General features: G+C 41.5%; 2 protein-coding genes across 2 annotated transcripts; both read left to right on the plus strand.

Moving 5' to 3' along the window:
• Positions 1 to 8,559: 8,559 nt before the first annotated feature.
• Positions 8,560 to 12,826, plus strand: LOC149303255 (E3 ubiquitin-protein ligase pellino homolog 1-like). Its single transcript, XM_089481547.1, has 6 exons — positions 8,560 to 8,630; positions 9,411 to 9,540; positions 10,012 to 10,113; positions 11,051 to 11,248; positions 11,354 to 11,542; positions 12,260 to 12,826. Exons 1-6 carry the CDS (start codon positions 8,560 to 8,562, stop codon positions 12,824 to 12,826), a joined length of 1,257 nt encoding a protein of 418 aa, XP_089337673.1.
• A 6,892-nt stretch (positions 12,827 to 19,718) lies between these two features.
• On the plus strand, positions 19,719 to 22,728 carry LOC149303256 (speckle-type POZ protein-like). The gene is made up of 9 exons (XM_089481403.1): positions 19,719 to 19,722; positions 20,514 to 20,585; positions 20,707 to 20,778; positions 20,894 to 20,965; positions 21,063 to 21,437; positions 21,581 to 21,636; positions 21,742 to 21,864; positions 22,262 to 22,404; positions 22,584 to 22,728. Exons 1-9 carry the CDS (start codon positions 19,719 to 19,721, stop codon positions 22,726 to 22,728), a joined length of 1,062 nt encoding a protein of 353 aa, XP_089337529.1.
• The last annotated feature ends 515 nt before the right edge of the window (positions 22,729 to 23,243 follow it).

Genomic DNA, 23,243 nt, shown 5'->3' on the forward strand with positions numbered 1-23,243 from the left:
CTGCAGAGGATGCTACACATCTGGAAATGTGTATTTTCTAATGATTTATTTAATATTGGCGTAATTATGGAACTTAACCCCTTATGTGCGCTGTCACCAACACTGGCTGTGTGTGCAATCATGTGTACAAACATCTGTTGGATAAAGGGGGATTGGACCATTTAATAAAATTACTTTGTGTGTAGACTAAATATGTTACTCCTTGATAATCCGTTTAAAACAAACTGTACATCCCGTCATTATATGAACTAAAATCTTTCCTTGGATAAGATCTAAGTCACTTATAAGATTGTCTCCTAGATCTAACGATGGCAAAATTCTGCGTTTGACCCAATCTGCCCCTGGCACCCAAGGGGTTATATAGGAAGTGGCAGCCGCCTGCGAAACCAGCTCTCAGCCGTCACAGCTACAATTATAAAACAAAGCTGCCAGATCTTTTTCTTCCTTTCGCTTCCTGCTCCTCGTTTCTCATATCTAGGCTTTTCCTTGTCCATGTGGGCTGAAGTCTTGTTCTTGCCTCTATGTATTCCGTCTGGAAACTTTTTTTTTTTTTCGTTGTACTGTTACATTTTCAGCCGTGCCAGTTTCTTTTTGGCATTTTAAGCTTCTACTTGTAACAGTGATCATGCGACTGGCCGTACGACCGGTACAGATGCCCACCGAGGCTGCCTTATTCCCACCTGTAAAGGATGGTCCGTTTCATGCTCTGCTGGCACGTCTCCGATCCATTGCTGCTTAATTCATCGAACCTTTCTGAAATGTGACAAGGTGTCCATGCTGTAGTGTCTAATACCTTTATATAAAAGAGCTCTAAAGCATTCTAATTAACCCTTTAAGATGTCGAGGGGTGGGAAATATCTTCCTGTGTAGCAGCCTACAACCACAAACCTGACCTGAATCACAAGCAAAGTTGATGGGGGGTGGGGGGCATCTCTATGTACTTCTAGATTTACAAGATGTATCTGTGGCCAGAGAACATTCTGTGGCGAGTTTTAACTGTGCATGTAGCCGGATTATTGAGCCTAAACCCAACATAAAATGTCTTTACGGTGATTGTTCTTCTGGCTGTCTGTTCTTCAACGGCAGCTCGGTTTGTATTTTATGGGGTGGAGGTCTGAAGATCTTTTATCTGGAGGTCAGTGTGCTGGCGAGAAAGTTATGCACAAGATTTCTTAATAGAAGAACCGATGAAATGGGCTTTTCAACACCATCAAAAAAACCGTAATGAAGTTTTAATGAAATGTGAACGTTCTAAAATGTGCATTTTTATAGAGCATTTCCAGCTGCGTGTATCTCTTGTGATCTGTATCATCCCAGCTCGTCATGTCGTTGGTCCCGCTGCTCTCTCTAGGAAATGGGGGGGGTATGAAAGGAAGGTGGTCTGCACCGTATACATGTTGGCGTAGAAGCGGTGGGCTTCAGACCCTGTTCCAGAGATGTGGTATCCACCAGCACTGTACCGGCTGCCTTTGCTATGTAGGAGGTGTGAGAGAGAAGCTGTTCACGGTCGTTTTTTCTCCCTTTTTGAAGGCTGGGATGAATGTGTGGAGGCTCACGATCCGTGACTCAGAGCCCGGCTATTAGTGCAGCGTGATGTTTAGCTGTTTTGCATTGCACCTTCCCACCCGTCTGAGTCAGCGTGCCTCGCGAAGCACGGAAGGAAAGTAAAACAGGCGCTCCGGATATTGTGTGAAGCAGCAGGATTGGAAGAGGTAGTGCTCGCTTTCTCTGGATTTATTCCCGTATAGAAACTGTCCTTTTTTTCGGTTGGAAATCAAGGTAGGTGGAAGGGATCTGGAGTCAATCTACTGTTGGTACTTCTAGAAGTTGAGGTCTTCCATCCGCGCAGCTTCGTTGTGAGAGTAAAGTCTTCTTTATGCCAATACTTGAGGAATCTTGATATGTATGGCTTGGGTGAGAGAGGAGATGTGATAGAAACATTTAAATACTTAAAGGGATTTAACAAAGTAAAGGAGAAGTGATAGAACAAGAGGTCGTAACCTAAGACTAGGGGGTCAGAGATTTAGATGAAGTTTAAGGAAGTTTTACTTTACTGTAAGGGTGATAGATAAGAGGAACAGCCTCTTGGCAGGGGTGGTAGAGGTTAACATAGTAAGGGAATTTTAAACGTACATGAGAGAAATAAAGCTGCCGTGAATCTAAAACAAAACCAAGCAGTGATTAAGACTTTAAAGCAGACTAGATAGGCTGAATGGGTCTTATCTGTTAAATTCTATGTCCCTATCATTATGTAGAAAGAATATATGAATAGTCTTATTGTTCACATTCGCCGTGTCTGTGTTGAATGCAGGTGGGTTGATATAATTGGATTAATAGAGGTGCTTTGGGACTGTTATGTGCCGGTTAACGTTTGGCGGGCCGGCATCTCGGGTGGTCTGTGCTGAGGTGGTAAATATTTACTCTTACCGTGGAGTAAGTGTGAAAACCCATCACCATCCGTCAAGCTGTAAGACCTGCCATTAAAGCCTGCGCTCGGATGGTGTACCGGAGGAGAGCTGTTGGGTTGTATAAGCTGCTTTTTATTGTAGTAATAGCTCGCAGTATAGAACATCCAGAATACTTAATACATAAAGGTAGAAACCATTGCTTCCTGCTGTTTGACTCAAACCGTCGGTACTCCACCGGGGAGGAGCTGTTCTGCCGCCACCTTTCAGATTATAGAGTAATGAAGTACTCGAGTATTTAAAGGGTGTACTGAAGGTGCCGTTCCACTTTAACGAAAAAGCTCCCTAGTATGCCAAAGAAAACCCGATGTGGCATTTCATTCTTTCCTTTATTTATTACATAAAATAGACTTATAAGAGGCTTTTTCAGTTTCTATGGCAACTACCTATCAGCACCTGCTTTTTATTTCATGACAAGTGTTCCCTGCAAAAAAAAAAAATATGCATGAATCACACAAAATTGATGTGATTACATCATTTATTAATGGAAAGGAGCTGGGCATTCTACTGTACAGGGAATGTTCTCTAATTCTGTATTCTGTTCCAACCCGCTAAACTTCCATGGAAAAAAAGCCCCGAACGCACAGGGTTCACTCACACATGGTGTTGCGAGAAATAAGAGTCTAGCTCCTTTCCTGCGCAATGCTGGCATCTCCGCCGACTCTGTTCAGTTCCGGGGATGCTCTGTTTTATATATAGATGTCTAGATATATAGATAGACATATATCACAAACACTTCATTTGCACAGCTAACCATTGCTCTGTGGCAATTCAGTTTGCTGCCGCGGTGGTTTGACTTCCTCTATTGCTTCGTAACATGAAAGTTTACGAAATGATTGTCGGGTGCTTTGCTGTACACAGATCACAGGGTCGGGAGGTAATCTGGTATGTTAAGTGGAAGAAGGCGCCATTGTGTAAGGGTTTTTGGTACGAAATGTGTGCAGGTAGAAAACTTACGGGGCCATGGCCTGTCTCCCGGGTATTTGTATATCCATTTGTAGTGCTCCCAATCTACGAGTGTATTGTTTTCTAGAATATTACATTTCCTTCTATTGATACTACTTTTGGACAAGTGGCCAGTATTCTTAACCAAATGACGTGCATACGCATCCCACTCACACCAGCGACTCAACCGTTGACCCAACAATCCCTCGGTGAAGCTGGCTTTTCTGTTTGGGTTTTTTGCAGTGACTTCAGTTTCAGGCCCGGGATACACAGCTGTCTGTGTGTATTGTATGATATGCACTTATGTTCCTGTTCTTGGACTATGTTGTCCTTTTATGTACGGCAGATGCACTTCCATAACTAATGGTCTTCAGGTGGATCTGTCTCAAACTATAAGTAAAACTCATTCTTTGCCTGTCCTTGAAGGAACGGTCTAAAAGGAGTACAATTTCCCCATCTGGAACGACCCATTTTCTTCACTTGATGTCACCTCAGAGGAGCTCGGTGGAAGCCGGACTCCCTGCTTTAGGAAATATGACCATCTCTCCTTTCCGTAAGGTTGCTCCGGGCTCCCGCAGCGAGAAAAAATTACGGTGGCATCACCAGAGCGATAAAGAATAAGAACTGCGGCAGGTTACGGTGGGGAATTCTTCTTCAGACGCTGTCCTTCACCGGGAAAATAGTCTATAATATACAGTTTGTTGGCTCCGTTTTAGTTCATAGGGCTTTATTTTAAGGTATGTTAATACACGTGGTGTTCCTGTACATGACGGCGCATCGTACTGTTGATTTGTGTGTCACACCTGCCTCTTACTCGGTGCCAACTGTACACAGGCAAATTGTGAGGTTTTATTTAGTGAGTACACGTGTGTCATAGAAACACGCCTCATGCATATGCTGAGGAGGCAGTGGCCTTAACAAAATGGTAGGAATAAACATGCAAACATGGAGAATTAACTATTCCTCCCCTTTGGCTACATTACTGTTCCCACACGGTAAAGGCTGTCCGTTCGTTAAACTGTTATGCTGGATTTTGCTACTTTACACATACTTCCCCCTGTCACCCTTGCAGATAAAAGGTAGCGACTCTACAGAAAAGCTAAGTGTCTAAATAGGACCCTTTCCTGTATATGTTGTTTGTTGCACAGTTGTTTAGCACTCTGCGCGGATCGTTTTTCTGCTTAGTGCATTCTTTAAAGCTTGCGCTTCAATACATGCGCTAGCGCTGAGGGCACCCTCTGCGAATGTGTTGGGGTTCTTCTGAATCCCCGCATAGACATTTGCTCCATTGCCCATTCCCCAGCTGTTAGCCAAACACATCTCCTTGAGCATTTACTCTCGGTCGTATTGGATGCTACAGGCTATTGCGCATGTGCGAGTACTCGCCTTGATTGTATTGAGTGTTTTTTCTGCCTCTTCGCAGTCCACCAGTGGTGAGGAGGGGTGGAAAGCTGCAGCTTCTCCCTAGGGTTAAGTACTTTTTTACTTTTACATGCATTGTTTAAAGACACGGGAGTGCCCCCTTTACTGATCACATGATTAACCGAGGATTATCACCTATACTGATTACACTATAGTGTACTCTGATCTGTTGCCGTAGCGATCCCGTGGATTTGGGGCATTTTTTTAACCAGAACTTCGATTACATCAGGAAAGTCGGAGGATCATGCGGCACGTCGCTGTCTGTGTGATAGGTAGATGAATGAACAGGATCATTCGGGTTTACAGAAATGTTTGTTTTGATGACGTGGGTAAATAATCTAAAAAGTGGCTATGGCACACAGAACGTGGCACTGATGGGGCAAAAGAGCTCTTGTCCTTTTATTGAAATCTGGTAGCTTTTGCGTTTTGATCATATTTAGCTTGATCCGCGCATTTATCAAGATCACCCCCCCACACACGCGTTTCACTGCGGCCTTATCCTTTTGGTTTGGGCAAACGTTTGCTGTCTACTTTAAATATCCATCTTATTAGCATGCGCGATGTTCCAGGCTGCCCACAGACTTCTCCGAGTTACAGCTACGCTTTGTGGAGGAAGACAGCGTGGTTTAGTGAGGGAGGGATCAGCTGTTCTCTCCATCGTGTGTGTAAGCGTGTGTGCGTGTGTCGCCACAAACAATAATTGGGTAAATCATTACGCCAAGAACGAAAGAGATATTGTTCCTTAAGCTTTTATGACCTCGGTTTCTTATCTGAAGAAGACTTCTGAGATCCCGAAATATTGTGTAACTTCATCTTTTATGTTCTGCACCATACAGCATTTATGCTGCTTATATAGTTGTTTAAGCAATCACATACTCTGGCATAAGAAACAAACGGCTTGTGCTGTGGTCGCTCTGTACACCGTCGCTTTGTCTGTAAACAGCCGTGTCCTAGTGGGTCTCACGTCAATTGCTGTATGTCTGTCAAGTCCATGTCTCTCTCTACTGGCCTTTAACCCAACAAGACCTGGAGATTGTTATGGACATGTGGGATGCTGAGATGACAAATCCCTGTCTAAAATATATGGATGAGGATGGTGTTGGAGCTCATCATGTATGTGTATGGATCATGTATGTGTAAATATTCAGTATCCAACATAATTGCCATGCAAATCGCAGCCTCCGTTCCCAGTGTGTCACGGAGCGGCGGGGTGGGAAGTCAGGCCTGAATCATAGTTCACAGGCGTGTTTGGTGATCGCCGCTCCCACCCCTCTATCACGCTTTGTACAGCAGACGCCTGACTTTAGCCGCCACTAGCGTTTATCTCCCTTGTCCTGCTGTCCATAGTTACTGTTGCTATGTTCCGATGGTTGCACACCGCACTCGGGAAATATGAGCCCAAAGTTTCCTTGCCAGATTAATTTGCTGTAGGCTTTGCTTTGTCGTTAACCCTTTGTAAGCTGAGAGTACTGTATCTTGCGCTTAAAGGGGGCTCTGTCACAATACAGCCGCAAGCAACGAAATGGCTTCAGAAAAACTGCCACTGGGGTTTGTCGGGCGCTCCACTTACCAGTGTGACCGCCATTCTCAATGTGTTCTAAAGCCAGACTAGAGTGTTTGCTTTTTTCTGACCACCACAATATCATATATATATATATATATATGTATGTATATGTGTGTGTATTATTAGTATCTCGCAAGTGAGTACACCCCTCACATTTCTGTAAATATTTTATTATATCTTTTCATGTGACAACTCGGCTACAACGTAAAGTAGTGGGTGTACAGTCTGTATAACTGTAAATTTGCTGTCCCCTCAAATAAAATTCAATCCACAGCCATTAATGTCTAAACCTTGGCAACAAAAGTGAGTATACCCACTACGTGGAAATGTCCAAATTTGGCCCAATTAGCCGTTTTCCCTCCCCGGTGTCATGTGACTCGTTAGCAGGTGTGTGAAATTTGGTGTTATCGCTCTCACACTGGTCACTGGAAGTTCAACATGGCCCCTCATGGCAAAGAACTCTGAGGATATGGAAAAAAAAAAATTGTTGCTCTACAAAAAGATGAACCCCTCGCTATATCACACATGGATCATGTCCGGGTTGTACCTCCCTGGGGCTCGCAAGCACATGGGGCTTCAAGGCCAGAGGACCGAGTGCTCTTCTCTTTCAGGTGCCACACTAGAGGCTAAGAATATTGACAATACGTTAAATGTATGTGAGGTGGAGTCGGTGTTGGACAGTTTCTTCCATGATGTATTGTTGCAGTGATTGGATTATTCATTGTGTTCTGGAACCTTCTGTTCTTATCTGTCATTTAACACAAAGTTTACTTGTACCAACTCTGATGGACAACCAAACAGTGTTTCCCCCCCCATTGTGTATTAATTGCCATTGTTCCACGAGACTCTGGTCTAGCTGTTTATTAATCTATAAGATTTGAAGTTCACTCTAGGATAAAGCGGATCGGCTCTGATCTCTTGCGGCCTTGGTGCAGTGTGTGTGTTCGCTTCCACATGAACGTATACTTAGAGATTTCATAGTATGCTGGTAATTGCCCCGGTCTTAAAGACACTTGGTATCACCAGCGCCTTGGCACCAGTGCTGTTGGAAGGATCCTGAAATCGATCTTGTGATATGATGGTAACTACATAAGAGTAATGCGGAAATGTAAAAAGACATCAAATACCCAACTGGTGTTCGGGGTGTCGGGTGTCCCGTGGTATTTCACACACAAAAGATAGGACCTCGTTGTTTTTTTTTTGTTTGTTTGTTTTTGTGTTCCCACGCATTATAAATATTTTTTCCCAACCCTTACAATACAAACAAGTTAACAAGGAACAAAAAGTTTTAAATGTTGCTTTATGATTGATGGCCATAACTCTGTTTTCATCATGCACCTTGTTTTATATATATATTTTTTATAGTTTTGTGTTTGGCAGCAGAAAAGTCGATTTAATTTTCATATTTATAGGTGGAGAGGTACAATAAGTTTGGAGACTTTAAAAAAAAAAAAAAAAAAAAAAAAAAAAAAAAATTTATTAAGTTTCTTCCTTATTGCTATTCCGTGTATTTGCGTTGCTCTCATTAGGTCATGCAGGATGTCTAATGATCGCTTTAGCAACTTTATAGACCCCATGGACTTGTCTTGTAACTGGACAGAGCCGTGATACTATCCATGGTGTTAACCTCTCGGTGTCCATTGCCATTTCACACACTGAATACAGGAGCTTGCTTGTTATTTGACCATGATTTTGTGTTTTAGTACCAATGCTGGCATTGGGCCGATACAAAAAACTTCCGGATATACTGTTGTGACCTAGTGGTCATTTTGGTTTGTTTTTTTTTGTTTAAGTTACTGTGTCCCAAGGTCATTAAGGTGTTAATTTTCAATCCATAGTGAGCTTGTCCTTAAGTATTCCCATATAGAACTGCTAGGAATAGTAATACAGGGGTGCCTGGGGCATGTTAGTTTAGGATCAAACAACCAATTTCTTTATTCTTTTTTTTTTTTGTTCTAGTTTTGTCATTTTTGGCACTATATAATTAAGACATGAGACGATGGGAACCTTTTGTCATCCAGTTGATTGAAAGGTTAACTAAGAAAAAGTTGTTTGTTGGAAGATCATAATTGCTGTCGTTTTATATCTTCTAGACAAAATAATGAAAAAAGTGAACCAACGTTCTTGATAAGACAGATTGTGGGATAAGGAACAGCCACGCTCATGTTTTCTCCCGATCAAGAGAACCATCCTGCCAAAGCCCCAGTGAAGTATGGGGAACTCATTGTATTGGGGTAAGTATTGCTGCTGGACTCCATGTTTAGTGGCTTCCTAGCCATACCAATGGTTTGGTACTTCAGCAGAATCGTAGGCATTGTAATGGCAGCACGCCGAGGATGATCGAGGGCTCTTGTTGAACCTCAACTCTCTTGATGCTTACCTAGCCAGAATGTTAAGCAAGCATAATGGGAGATGTAGCAACAGGTGACGGGCCGCCAATCCTCAGTCTGATTGGGTTGATCAGCACACACGCTATAACAGGGGCGTCCAACCTGCGGCCCTCCAGCTGCTGCAGGACTACATCTCCCATAGTGCTCTTTCAGCTAAGGGACTGGCTGAGGAGGATGGGAGATGTAGTCCTGCAGCAGCTGGAGGGCCGCAGGTTGGACGCTCCTGCGCTATAATATAGCTCCACAATTTTCCCATATCTATATATTTTTATTTTATTTTTTTTAGTGCGGTAATATAGGACGCTGCCATCGAACAGTAGAGCCTAAAACATCCAGCGTTTCACAAGAAAAATGACTATTGTCACAAAATTTGCAATTACCCTTTCATTCTTTTTTTTCTACCCGTATTCAGATTATTCCAGAATTTAGCTATTTGTTGATGTGAAGCTCTTCCAGGCTAATTAGATTTTGTATTGTAAAATGTGCCTGCTGCTATTTTCGGTTTTGACTTGCAGGATGGCTCTGGTTTTAGCAAAATGTTGCGTTGCTTTTCTTCAAAGGTCTTAAAGGTCTGAAGTTATAAAAAGCCAATTGTTTCTCACCATTCTTTCTGAAACGCTCTAGATACAATGGCTCTCTGCCAAACGGAGACAGAGGAAGAAGAAAAAGCAGGTTTGCTTTATTGAAAAGGCTCAAAGCAAATGGGGTGAAACCGAGCACTGTTCATATTGCCTGCACGCCGCAGGCAGCAAAGGTACGTCTGCAGTGCTCTCCGAGCTTAAATCTTTTCATGTGATGCTGTAATAGAACAAATGTGTGTTGGCTTTCTCTAAAAGCTAAGGATGGTATGCATTTCACTGCCTTGTTGGTTGTGTGATGTAATCATGCTGCTTCAGAGTGTGATGTCATCATCATGCTACTTCAGAGAGTGTGGAGCATATATATAATATATATATTTCTTAACTTCTAAATATATCCCTTTTAAGAAAGATGCACATTATGTCCCATCTTGCTAGCATCTGGAAAATAGGAATTGCCATGGTCCCTGCATGGAAAGATTATTCGAAAATCAGCAAAACTCCTCAGCTTTTATTAATTAGCTCCTCCTGGGACGGTGTATAAACATAACTGGGTTGTGTGAGAGTAGCTTTATTGGTTTCAAGAATAGGACTGTATTGTTGTTCAATTACTCTCCGTATGAACTGTTTAAATTAATTTATTGCAGGCAATAAGTAACAAGGACCAGCACAGCATATCCTATACCTTGTCACGGGCACAAACTGTGGTGGTGGAATACACGCATGATAGCAACACTGATATGTTCCAGGTAACGCGACCTTCGCTGTACTTTAATTCTATTGATGTATTTATAATTGTTAGAATTAGATTGTAAGTTCATGGGCAGGGCCTTCATAAGCCCACTATTCTTGCCAGGAACTTTGTGTAAAAGTACCGTAAGGCTAGATGGGAAGCTTATGGGCTGGTTCTCAACTCCTGTTGTGTCTGTGTGTATTAATGTATATATTTGCTTTGTCTTAACACTGTTATATGTTGGCATTTATTAAAGGGACTCTCCAGCAATCATATGCACCTTTGATGTGAATCCCTGAATTACGTTTGCCTCTTTCTCTGGCCCTCCCCGGCACTTAGGCCCATGCGTATGGTGCGCTTCCATGCCGTTCGGCTCATTGATGGCTCAGCTATAGTATTAATATGCCTTTTTTGGGGCGGAGGCTGCATCCGAAGCTGGACAGTCCCTTTGAGCAGCCACGTTTCATGTCATATTTCCATGATCGTCTGTTTAAACATGAAAAACACACTAAACCTTTTTTAATTGTTACTAATATAATTCCACATGTTGTTTGTATGTGTTCTAGCTCCAATTTTAAACCCCTCTGCTAGTCCAGTGTATAAAATGTATTTCCCATGACCTCATCTAGTAATATCCCATACCCTCACCACAGTGCCTGTTGTGTGTTTATAGAAGAACTCTTTCCCCCGCGGGGCCAGCCCGGTGTTTAAGGAACTGTGTATTCAATTCCCGGGGGAAATATTTTCTATAGAATCTTCTTCTTTAAATAGATTATAGATTAATAGCCAGTTATTCCTACCTAACCAAGACCCTTTAACTTCTTAGTTTTGCGGCAGGAAATGCGGATCTGTTTAGCGTTCATTGTTGTCTCGCACAGCTTGAGAAGGATTTTCCTTCTCTCATGCGGTTGTGGGAAAAGATTTCTATCTGTGTTCTTGCAATACACTTCTAGATTGGACGGTCAACAGAAAGCCCTATTGATTTTGTGGTAACGGATACAGTCCCGGGAAGTCAGAGCAACTCTGATACACAGTCTGTTCAAAGCACCATCTCGAGGTTTGCATGCAGAATCATATGTGAAAGAAATCCACCGTTCACCGCTAGGATATACGCTGCAGGGTTTGACTCCTCCAAAAACATTTTTCTTGGGGTAAGGTTTTTTTTTTTTTTTTTTGTTTTTGTTTTGTTTTTTTTCTTCTACTATTTTTTGTTTGCTTTCCTGGAAATCATATCTGATTTTTCTGCTGTTTCTTAGGAAAAAGCTGCCAAATGGAAGACGTTGGATGGACAGATGGATGGGTTAACAACAAATGGCGTTCTTGTTATGCATCCACGCAATGGATTCACTGAAGACTCTAAGCCAGGGGTGTGGAGAGAGATATCCGTGTGCGGGAATGTGTTTAGCTTGAGAGAAACGCGATCGGCTCAACAGAGAGGGAAGATGGTATGCGCCAGGGAATTTTCCCACCCAGAAATCCACTCGTTTTTCTTTTGACCTTCTTGTTTAAGGACTGGGACACCAGATGTGTGCATCGTAAGATGTCTGGTTAGAATAAGTTCTTTTTAATTTAGAAACTATTTTCTCATGCTAAAAATCTATGTATAGCAGCTTTCAACTAAATGTCCTCCTGTCAAGTCAGAACATACTGTTCCCCTGCGTAAAACGCTTGCTGATGATTCATCTTAACATGTTTTCTTTTATATAACGGGCCTGTTTTCTGACAGATTGAGTCGCAAAGGCCTGGCATGTGAAAGCTTCCTCATTAACCAAGAGGTTGCTGAATACCAGATCCACGTCTAGCGGCACAGGGTTTGCTTCCGCTGACCAAAAATTACGCTGCTGCATATCGTATTAGACTAAAGCAATATAAGCCAGGTATTATAGGATAAATGTAGTGAAAATCATCCTTACAAGGCTTATCTTTGATGTTACAACGTGCAATCACTATTTAACGGTTGGTGTTGGGAAGTGCTGCTTTCTGATCGCCTAAGATCTTTAATTCATTAGATCTTCACTTTCAAAGCAGTCTATATGTTCAAGAATTATGAAGAGTTAAGTAAGCAATTTGAAAATGTAAACTGTATGAATGTATACATATTTATGCTCTGTGACTCTTCCATGCCATTGAGTGCATAGAATGACTCTGTTTCTGATTTGCAGGTGGAAAACGAAAGCAATGAGCTTCAGGATGGTTCGCTTATTGATTTGTGCGGAGCGACTTTGTTATGGCGCACAGCTGAAGGGCTGTCCAGAACTCCGACCGTGAAACATTTGGAAGCCCTGAGACAGGAAATCAATGCAGCGAGGCCTCAGTGTCCCGTTGGGTTCAACACCCTGGCGTTTCCCAGCATGAAAAGAAAGGATGTCGTCGACGAGAAGCAGCCCTGGGTTTATCTGAGCTGTGGTCACGTGCATGGTTACCACAACTGGGGGAACAAAGTAGAGAGAGATGGAAAGGATCGAGAATGCCCAATGTGTCGCTCTGTGGGTCCTTATGTTCCTCTATGGCTAGGATGTGAAGCTGGATTTTATGTTGATGCTGGCCCCCCAACGCATGCCTTTAGCCCTTGTGGACACGTGTGTTCAGAAAAAACAACTTCATATTGGTCTCAAATTCCACTTCCCCATGGTACTCACACGTTTCATGCGGCCTGCCCGTTCTGCGCACACCAGCTCGCAGGAGAGCAAGGCTACATTAGACTTATTTTCCAAGGACCTCTAGATTAGTGACTTAAGGGACCAGATAAACTAAGAAAAAGATTGATTTGCTTCCCAACTGTTTTTTTATTTTTTTTTTTTTTTTCTTCCTCCCCCAAAGTCATCTAGACTTCAGCAACTTTGCATTGGAAAAGACAACACTACTGGTATTGCAGATACCTTTTTTTAGGGAAAAGCTGTCTTGCGCCTTTTCTCTTGTTTTCAAGCAGACATTAAAAAAAAAAAAAAGTGATTATGCAGATTGGATTTCAAAGCCTTCATGATATTCCTGAACGACCCACCTGAGTATTAAGTTATTTTGTGAAACTGGGGAGAGTAGGGTCAGCTCAAACTACATTAGTTTACAGTTCAATGCTCATGTTAAATATAGCATATATTGACAGTTTTATATTATCTTTAGTATGGAAAATGCTGACTTGATCGATAATAGTAGCCGTCGTATGTATTGCGTACTTTATTTGTTTAAAGTAGCCCAGGGCTGCACCAGTGGACCTTGGAGACACGACCCCCCCTACTAAACTTAATTTAAAGGAGGTTTTGTTATGAGTGCATTTAATGGTTTATGAATATGTCCACTGGGTTCATTCTTAATAATTCAGTTCATTCCCTTTTTTTATTTTTCTCCAGTGCTAACGTTTTATATATATATAAGAAACAGGTTTTTATTTATCGTGATGCATTACAGTTCCTATTTTATTTTTTCTTCATAGAAATGTGACATTGTATATTTATCTTGGTTATCCCGTTGCCACTTTTGGTTGTACCCAGTTATTTAGGGCACGTTGGTAAACAAGGTTCTTAAACCATTGTATAGTTCAACCTCAGTGGAAAGCATTAAAACATTTATGGTAATAGAATTTATGTCCAATGTGATAAAAAAAAAAAATGTATTCTGGGGAATATTTTTTTTTTTTTATTCAACTTGCGCATGTTTTTTCTATGATTGGTAGCATTAGCTTTAAAACAAGTCTGTCCACTGGCAGGTAAAATGCCTCTTTATGGGTGAAATGTACATGTGATCTTTTAACCCCTTAAGGACAATGGGCGGACCCTAAACCCATTGAAAACAATGCATTTTGAGCCCGTACATGTACGGGCTTTGTCATTAAGGGGTTAAAAAATGGTTTTATCATCGTAGAATTTTATCTTTTGGTGCACACTCAGGAAATCTACATGTATAGGTAAAGCCTGCTTATACCCAGCTAGGAGATCTGGCTTCCATGCTTCGGATTTGCGTCACGCAAACACTGAGCAGATATGTCCGGATCTGTTTGAAACTGGTTTGTAAAAACGAGACCAGAAATGTACTTTATATACGGAGTGTTTTAATCCCCTTTTTGTATTCTCAAAAAGCTACTTTCAGATGAAAAGTGTAAATAACCTGCATATAGGTTTTTCTTCTTCTGTCTGCTTTTCTTTCGTTTTTGTTCTCTTTGTATTTTTGTTTTAAAGATTCAAAATTGTAAAATGTAGTTTATTTGATTTACAACATATAATTTATTCAGACACCTCAAACCGTCTCGGCTTGGAAATGTTTGTGAAATATACAAGCAGACGTTTATATGTTACGTATTTCGAGGGGTGGGGGGGGCGGTTGCAATTGGGTTAAATAAGCTCATGAAAAAAACCTGTTTTGGGTTGTTAAAAGAGAGGGGAGCGGGGACTTCAAATTTGTCTACTATGCATTTACTTACTGCATAAAAGATTGTGATTGTAATTGTCAATGAATTCCTTTTTCCTTTCTGTGCTGGCTGTGATGACTTCTTTGGATATGTATCTTGAATTATGCAAATTCTGGTCAACATTAGTATGCCTTCTTCTGTTCCTGGTTTACACCTGCAGCCTGTACATTGGTGAATGTGAATCCACGTTTAAAAAGATATCGGGAATATCTTCTGTATTAAGTGGACACCTTTAGTTTACACGTTTTTATAACATTCCTTCGGAGAGAACTCTGAGCGCTAAGCCATAAATGGTGCCCTTTTGTGCAGACAAAGCATACTGTGTATGAAACCTACGTCTAAGGTATATAGAAACGGGGCAAATACTAAGAAACGTATATTTGCGTATTAAATGAATTATGTGAAATCTGGTTTCCTGTAAGTGTCCGCTTTTCTTAAAGCTGTAGATATACAGTTTATACGTAATTGGTAAAATAATAAAATGGACAATAAAAGTATCTCATTTGGTTTTACGTGGCAACAAATGCAAGTTTCACCTCTTTAAGATATGTTTTATGAAAAAGAGTTTTATTCAATAACTACGATGGTGAGGACTTCATCCCAACAAGTCCAGTGGCCAAAAGGGGACGCTTGGTTTAGGGGACTTGGTAAGCAAAGCTGGGGTTGAATTAAGCATTTATCAACCCCCTTCTATACACATCTTACCATTTGGGCTGTAGAACACTAGTGAAGAGGGACATCTGTAGAGGATTCGGTACTCGCATGACATTCTTACACAAGGACGCTCTCCATGTATGCTCTCTACAAGTGAACCGGTTATTCAGGTTTCCCATATCAATAAAGTAGAATTTTGTGCTAACAAATAGGGTTAAATGATATTGTTACATGAACCTTTTATTTCTTTCCAGTGAGTGGGCCGTATGATCATACAATGCTATTGTGTGTGTCCCAGACTGTAATTAATGTGACCAGCCCATCGCGATGCAGGATACAGACTTACATTGTAGTTGTGGGAGCAGGCCGCTCACCACTATAATTTGTCGTTTTATACCAGGCATATTGGCAGTGTAGTTTTTAAGTAAAATGCACTTTCATCTGTACGTTTGTAGATGTTCAGTTAACACACTCGGCGACGTTGGAGATAAGCATACCCCAAACATTGTGTGTACTTGTGTGTTTGTGGCAAAGTGTAGGAAACTGAACAAATTACTCATTCTCTACCCTGCCTCTGTTTCATTATTTTGGGGTGAGGGCCTCTTAGGAGCACAATTAATAAGGACCCCCCCCCCCAAATTACCCTAAAAACCTTTACCACTGACATCATGTAGTAAATGCTGGGGGGTGATTAGACTTAGACTCTATGGAGTGCTTACTTTTCATTACAAGTAGATGTTGAAGAAAAAAAATGTTACCAGTGTATATTTTATAATTTGTGGAGGTTTTTGGGCCAATTGAAGACTACAGAAGCTTGAAATAGGATCACTGCCTAAGAATAAGATTGGGAGTGGTAGGCAAACCATACATGTATTATATAGATAGATTTTTTTATTTTATTTTTTTTTGGGGGGGAGGGGGGGTGTTTGGGAAGGGAGAAGCCCCAAATATTTTTCTTTGAGTGTTAAATACAGTTCTGTGTATAGGAATAGTCTAGCATTGAAGAACAAGGATTTGTATCGTTTTGTATCAGTAACTCCTTTAGCTCTTGCATTCTTGAAGTGCTTAAGTCCTGGGTGATTAGGACAGAGCTATTCTTTTTCACAAAATTTAGTACGGTAAATAGTTTATTTAGAGTGGGCTAAAATAACAGCTAGAACACGGAGAAGTGGCTGTTGCCTAAAAACAATATTATGTAAAAATCCATAAATTGTCAGCTATTAGCAATTCTGTGAATTCCAAATTTGTAGGTCAAGTAGATTCACCCGGGATTTTCTTTTAAAATACATGCTGGATGATCCGAGAACGTAAAGAGTATATTAAGAAGAAATTAAGGGGGGGGGGTGGATTAGAACATTTCAGATGTTACGAGAATTCACAAATAGAGCCAAGTGCATTTTTAACATTTCACAAACTAGTATTGTTTCACTGCACCATTCTTAAGCATCCAATTTTAACACACTGGCACAATTTTTTTTTTTTTAATTTTGGGTTAATTTTAGCTCTGTACTTTACAAGTTATAAACAAGTATTTGAGTAACTTTATTTAGTACACAATAAGAGATGGTTAGATGCAATTACAGATATTGAGAAATACAAATTGCAAGTTGCTTTACTGGGCATATAGAAGGGCAGAGGACCACCCAAACAAGATATACAGGTGAAAGGAAGAGTGCCCGCTGAGCATTTAGCATCAATGGAACGTGTGCTGCTTGGAGTCTTTGAAGAGTATAGTATGATTTGGGGTTGGTAGGGAAAGAAAGCTGGGTGCTAAGCTATAAATTGGAGTGGGCCTGTATCATAGTTTTTTGCATGGCGTTCGTATGCGATAACTCATGATATTTAACCCTTTCAGTAGTGTCCATCTAACAAACGGCGGCAGTCTCCCCCTCTCCATGTGTTGAATGCGTTATCCAGCCATAAACCTGGCACAGTTAGTGATGGAAATCATTGTACGTTTAGTGATCTCTAAATGACCCGCCACAACACACAAAAAAGGAAAAGAAAAATCCCATCTGATCCATTAGTTGCAGATTAATCCATGGATCAAGCAACCCAATGTGGCTGCATGCTCACAAAAAATAAGAGAAATAAAGTCTTTGCTGATGGGTCATAAGAAAAGAAGGGAAAAATGAGATGCCCTGACTATGCCTTTGGTGAAAGTTGAAGAACAAAACAAAATCACAACTGATAAATAGATTTCTCTGCTGGATTGAATTGCTGCAACATAATTTAAGCAAGCAAATGCTTAAACCAAATAGAAATTTATTTTCACAATCAAATATAGCTGCCTGATCTGATTTATATAACCAAAAACTTCTATTCAACTCAGCACCAGAGATTCATTACAACCGTGGATTTCCAATGTAAAGCTATTATCACAAATATCTTAGATCTAAGAGGCAGTTGCAGTATGTCTTTAACCCTTTCCTCATGCCAGAGGAAGTTGCCATGCAAGAGATGTGTTCAGCCCGAACATATCACCACGCTCATGATATTCTTATCTCCGGTCTGATCTGCAGAACACTGCAGGCAGGTATTTACTGGCCTGATTAAAGGTGGCCCTCCTGTAGGTCTCAGGTGCTGGCACCCACCTGAAGTTCACTTGAGGACAGGAGAGCTTTAGCAGGGTATTTCTAGCTGCGTCTGGGCTCCCCCATTGCTCCCCCTGCTGGCTGATTCGAATTATAAGTAAAAATATTTAAAACATCACTTCTTCTAAACCCCTCAAGTCAATAGTATAAAAAAATATGTAATATATGGTAATATGTAAAGCATGGATTTGACCCTCTGGAACATAAAAAAAACATTTTGTATTGGGTTATGACTGTAACAGGAGATGTTGCTGAACATAAATGAGGTCATTATTCAGCTGTGGCACCTGCTGTATAGAAGAAAAGTCCATCAACATTAAAACATTTTGATCTTTTGTTCTTATTTTAGTATAGTTTTTGTTTTTTTTAATCTATTATCACTAATAATTATGTAGTTCTATGATTTTAAAAGAAGGTTCTACTTTTCCTGAACAAGATGATGTATAATTTGCACTAGTTCATCAAATATGCAAAAGGTGAATCATGGTCGGGGGCGTAGCTAAAAACCACAGGGCTCTGGTGTGAAAATTGCCCCTAGGCCCCCCAACTGCACCAAGCAACATGTCCCACGGTGCCACCTTTGCCCCAAACAGCTTGAGAGTGCATTTGCTCCAAGCAGCTTATCTGTCTCATCCTAACCCCCAAATAGCTGGTCTGTGCTATCATTACCCTCAAACAGCTTGTTTGTGCCTTCTTGCTCCCTTCCAACATACACTTTGTAATTCTTATGTGTTTACATGTGTGGCAGACACTCATAATCACTAACACACACTCCTTTTCACCCCACTTACACATCCATGCTCTCACACACATACACATCCATGCTCTCACTCACATATACATAGACATCCATGCTCATATAAATACATAAACACTGATCAGTCATAATATTATGACCACTGACAGGTGAAGTAAATAAAACTTACAATCTTGTTATCATGGCACCTGTCAGTGAGTGGGATATATGAGGCAGCAAGTAAACATGTTGTCCTCAAAGTTGATGCGGCAAGCCTAACGATCTAAGCGACTTTGATAAGAGCAAAGTTGTTATTGCTAGAAGAGTGCGTCGGAACATCCCCAAAACTGCAGCTGGTCAGTACCTATAAAAAGTGGTCTAAGGAAGGAAAAGCGGTAAAAATGGTGACAGGGTCATGGGCGGCTCATTGATGCACATGGGGGGCGAAGGCCGGCCGGTGTGGTCCAGAGCCGGCCTTAGGTGTTCTGGCGCCCCCCCTCACTACACCCCTCGGCCCCTTCAAACTACCCCCCTGCCCCTTCAAACTACCCCCCTCTGCCCCTTCAAACTACCCCCCTCTGCCCCTTCAAACTACCCCCCCTCTGCCCCTTCAAACTACCCCCCTGCCCCTTCAAACTACCCCCCCTCTGCCCCTTCAAACTACCCCCCTCTGCCCCTTCAAACTACCCCCCCCTCTGCCCCTTCAAACTACCCCCCTCTGCCCCTTCAAACTACCCCCCCTGCCCCTTCAAACTACCCCCCCTCTGCCCCTACAAACTACCCCCCCCCTCTACCCCCAACTCAACTACTTAACTAGCATGCACCGTTTAACTAAATAATTACAATAACAGTTATTTCTCTTTTCCATGTAGCTTCCCCTTTAAGGGATGAACCCCTACATCAGCATGAGGCTAGCATGGGGCTCCCCATTATGAGATAATGGCATCGGCTTTGTGAGTCCTGCATTCTAAATGCTCTCAGTGTGGTACAGAAAGACGCAGGTAAAGGCTGGTTTCTTATTAGCTCCTAAGATATATTAATATAAAAACTACAAATATGATATAAAAAACTGCAACCTGTATGATAACATGTCACCTAACTATGTACGAGTTCCCACCCAAACAATTCTTGATGTATATTATATTATATTGACATTAGGTAAACTGCTAAATGTTAAAACATATTTTTTTCTCTCTCTCTATTCCAGTTCTGAGTACCACTCTATTTAAGAGAAAATGGGTAAGTTCAAATATTTTGCTCCTTGTTCATAAAGCATTTATCAGATCGGTCCAAAGTATCCATTTCTGGATCTTTAAAGAACTTCTCACCTAGCCATGGAGGTTGTCATCATTTATCCTGGACGGTTTCACCGGCGGGTATCGTATCCCACTAACCGATTGTCTCAACCGGCCACCGTTTTTGTCAACAAGAAATGTCAATTAAAATCCGAGCCCTTTTTAGGGTTAATATTCAGTTTTGTCCGTTGTTGGTATTGTCATTTTGAAAATGTTGCATTATTGTTAATATCCAGGCTATTTTCAAATTGCAGAAATTGCTAGGGTTAATATTCAGTTTTGTATATCGCTAGTATTGTTATTTTTAAATGTTGTATATTGTTAATATTAAGGTTATTAATTAAATTGTGTAACTTGTTAGTCAATTTTAAATTTTGTATAATGCTAATAGTATTTCTTTTAATTTTGTATATCGTTAATCTTGGTTTTAAATTGTATACATTGCTAATATTAGGGTTCAAATGTTGTACATTACTATTGCTAAACGTTGCACATTGTTAATACGAAGTATTTTTGTGTGTTTATGTGTATAGAGCGTGTCATAACCTAACTTCTTAAGCTGTTTCTTCCTGTTATCTTCATTCATAAACCCATCAGACCTAAGCCAGCATGTTGCCTCTGATTTAAATGTACACGTGCAGATACATAGGCAGCGGCTGGCTTGTGCATGCGTTGTGTTGGACATGTTTACATGTATTTACCAATGTATAATAACCATTCATCTGTCTGTAACAGCTCGCAGACACCGACGTGGCCGCCGCCGCCGCCATCAACATCAGGGCGTGCTGGCCATCGGCATTCAAGAAGGTGAGGTGCATCTAAAGGCTATATTATGATATGTCGGCAGCGGTATACTTCTGTATGCTGTGCGTTGTACATGTTTACACGTATGTACCCGCGTATAATAATCATTTCCTGTCTGTAACAGGAAACAGCCTCCAGGAGGTGATTGACCGCCTCCTAACTGGAGAAGGGGCGATCCTTCTAGAGGCAGAGGAAGGTAAGATGCTTCTAAAAGATATTTTATGATACATCTGCAGCTTTATACTTTTGTATGTTGAACATGTCTACACGTATGTACGTGTTTATAATAATCATTTTTCTGTCTTTAACAGAGCAAAGCCTGCGACGTCTGCAACAGGGCCTCCGCAGGGATGTAGGAGGGTGGATTATTGGAGTAGAGGAAGGTGAGATGCATCTAAGATATATTATGGTACTCAAGGGTGTTTGTATTTCTTGGAAACAGTTTTCTGTCCAGTTTATTAACGTGTGTTTCCCTCTTAGCCCACCACCTCCTCCAGCGGCTGAATGCCATCATGGCCAGAATGCCGAGCCCTCCTCCCCCTGCGGAGATGACCACCGGCCCTGTTGCAGAGTCGTGGGGTTATACACAGGTGAGATACCATAATGAATCATTTTTTAATAGGAAATGGGGAAGGGCTGCAGAGTACCAGTCTTACAATATGGCTATCCTGGGACATTTGTTTGAAGTCATAACTTTTGTTATCATCTCTGGCCAGAACACCATGAATACGGTCAAAGTTCCTGAATGCCGCCTGGTCGATGAACTCGGAGGACTATGGGAAAACTCGCGTTTCACCGACTGCTGCCTCTGCGTGGCTGGTCAAGAGTTTAAAGCGCACAAAGCCATTCTGGCAGGTAGGTGGTTATTATAAATTAAATAAAAATATACAATTATTTCTAGCGTTTCCACTGCTCTGCAGGTTGTTGAATCAATGCCTAAAGTTTGCTGTAACGGTACTTTAATGTGAAGTTAACTAAATGTATTCTGTCCCACTCAGCCCGATCACCTGTGTTTGGCGCTATGTTTGAACATGAGATGGAAGAAAGGATAAATGTAAGTAAAAGGCTGATAAGTTACTGGGCTATTACTGAAATTTAAGTTCTGTTCCTTTGCTGTCAAAACTAAGCAAACCTGCTTTTTTTTTTTTTTGATTTGTAGAACCGCGTCGAGATAATAGACGTGGAGCCTGATGTGTTCAAAGAAATGATGTGCTTCATCTACACCGGCAAAGCACCTAATCTGGACAAGATGGCGGATGACTTATTGGTGGCTGCCGATAAGGTGAGTGCGGGAGGAAAGCCAGTGTTTGGTTCCCAACAACTTTTTTCTTTCGGGTGACAGCCAGGCAAGCCGGTCCGTGTGGGGTTTGCTTCACCGACGGAATCTTGTAGAAAGCAGACCGTTTTTAGATGGTATGCAGTTCAGGATCTTTTTATTGAAGATGAGAGGGGGTTATGTGTAGGGGGAGGCATTTAAAAAGTTTCCTTTTATTCTGGTTAAAGCTGCTCTCTGGTTCACTATAATAACTCTGTTACGACACGTATCGGTGTTTTTAATGTTTGTTTTTTTGTTAGTCCAAAAGGCACCTTTTACTGGGATAACACTATTCCTCTTGTATTTTATCATGGTGGTTTTAGTATAGATCTCTGTACTCGCTAACATTCCTGTCTACCCGCAGTATGCCCTGGAACGCCTGAAAGTGATGTGTGAGGAAGCTCTCTGCAGCTACCTATCTGTGGAGAACGCAGCACAGATCCTGTTCCTGGCTGATTTACACAGCGCTGACCAGCTGAAGACCCAAGCTGTGGACTTTATCAACTAGTGAGTGTGTTGGGATTGAGTGTATACTCTCATTGTCTGCATGTATGCTATATACTACTCCTTTCACCTTGTGAAGAATGTTCCCTTTTTATAGATGACCAAGTCGGTCCTTCCCCATATTTTTTACTTGTTTGTTGGACTTATTCATAGTGGTAACCTTTTTGTTTTGCTCCTTTCAGCCATGCATCTGACGTTATGGAGACAGCTGGGTGGAAGTCTATGGTTGTTTCCCATCCACATCTGGTAGCAGAAGCATACCGCTCCCTGGCTTCAGCCCAGTGTCCTTTTCTGGGCCCTCCACACAAACGTCTGAAGCAATCCTAAGAAGTTCCTGCAGGACTTTCCATCTTTCTCCTGAAGTCGATCATTATTCTTCATCCCACCATAAGAGACATCTGGTGGTCATTGTAGAAGGAATCGGAGAGTAAACGTACAGTTGGCGCTACCACTACATCGTGTGCTGCCACCTATATTTCACCTTTCGTACGGATGGACTTCTTCCTTCTATACCGGAGAAAAGTTGGAATACAAGACCTCCTGCAGAACTATGGATTTTATGGACATGTTTCCTGGCTCAGATGTTCCCATCCACGGCTGGTAGCAGAAGCTTACCGCTCCCAGGCTTCAGCCCATTGTCTTTTTCTGGCTCCTTCAAACAACTCTATGTAGATCCTGCAGCACTTCCAACTCATTATTCATCATCCCATCATAAGAGACATCTGGTGGTCACTGTAGAAGGAATTGGAGAGTACACGTACAGTTGGCGCTACCATTCCATCGTGTGCTGCCACCTATATTTCACCTTTCGTACGGATGGACTCCACTTCTTCCTTCTCTAC

Source organism: Sceloporus occidentalis, unplaced genomic scaffold (genome assembly GCF_023333645.1).
Source record: "Sceloporus occidentalis isolate IW3139 unplaced genomic scaffold, rSceOcc1.0.p SCAF_15, whole genome shotgun sequence".
NCBI lineage: Eukaryota > Metazoa > Chordata > Lepidosauria > Squamata > Phrynosomatidae > Sceloporus > Sceloporus occidentalis.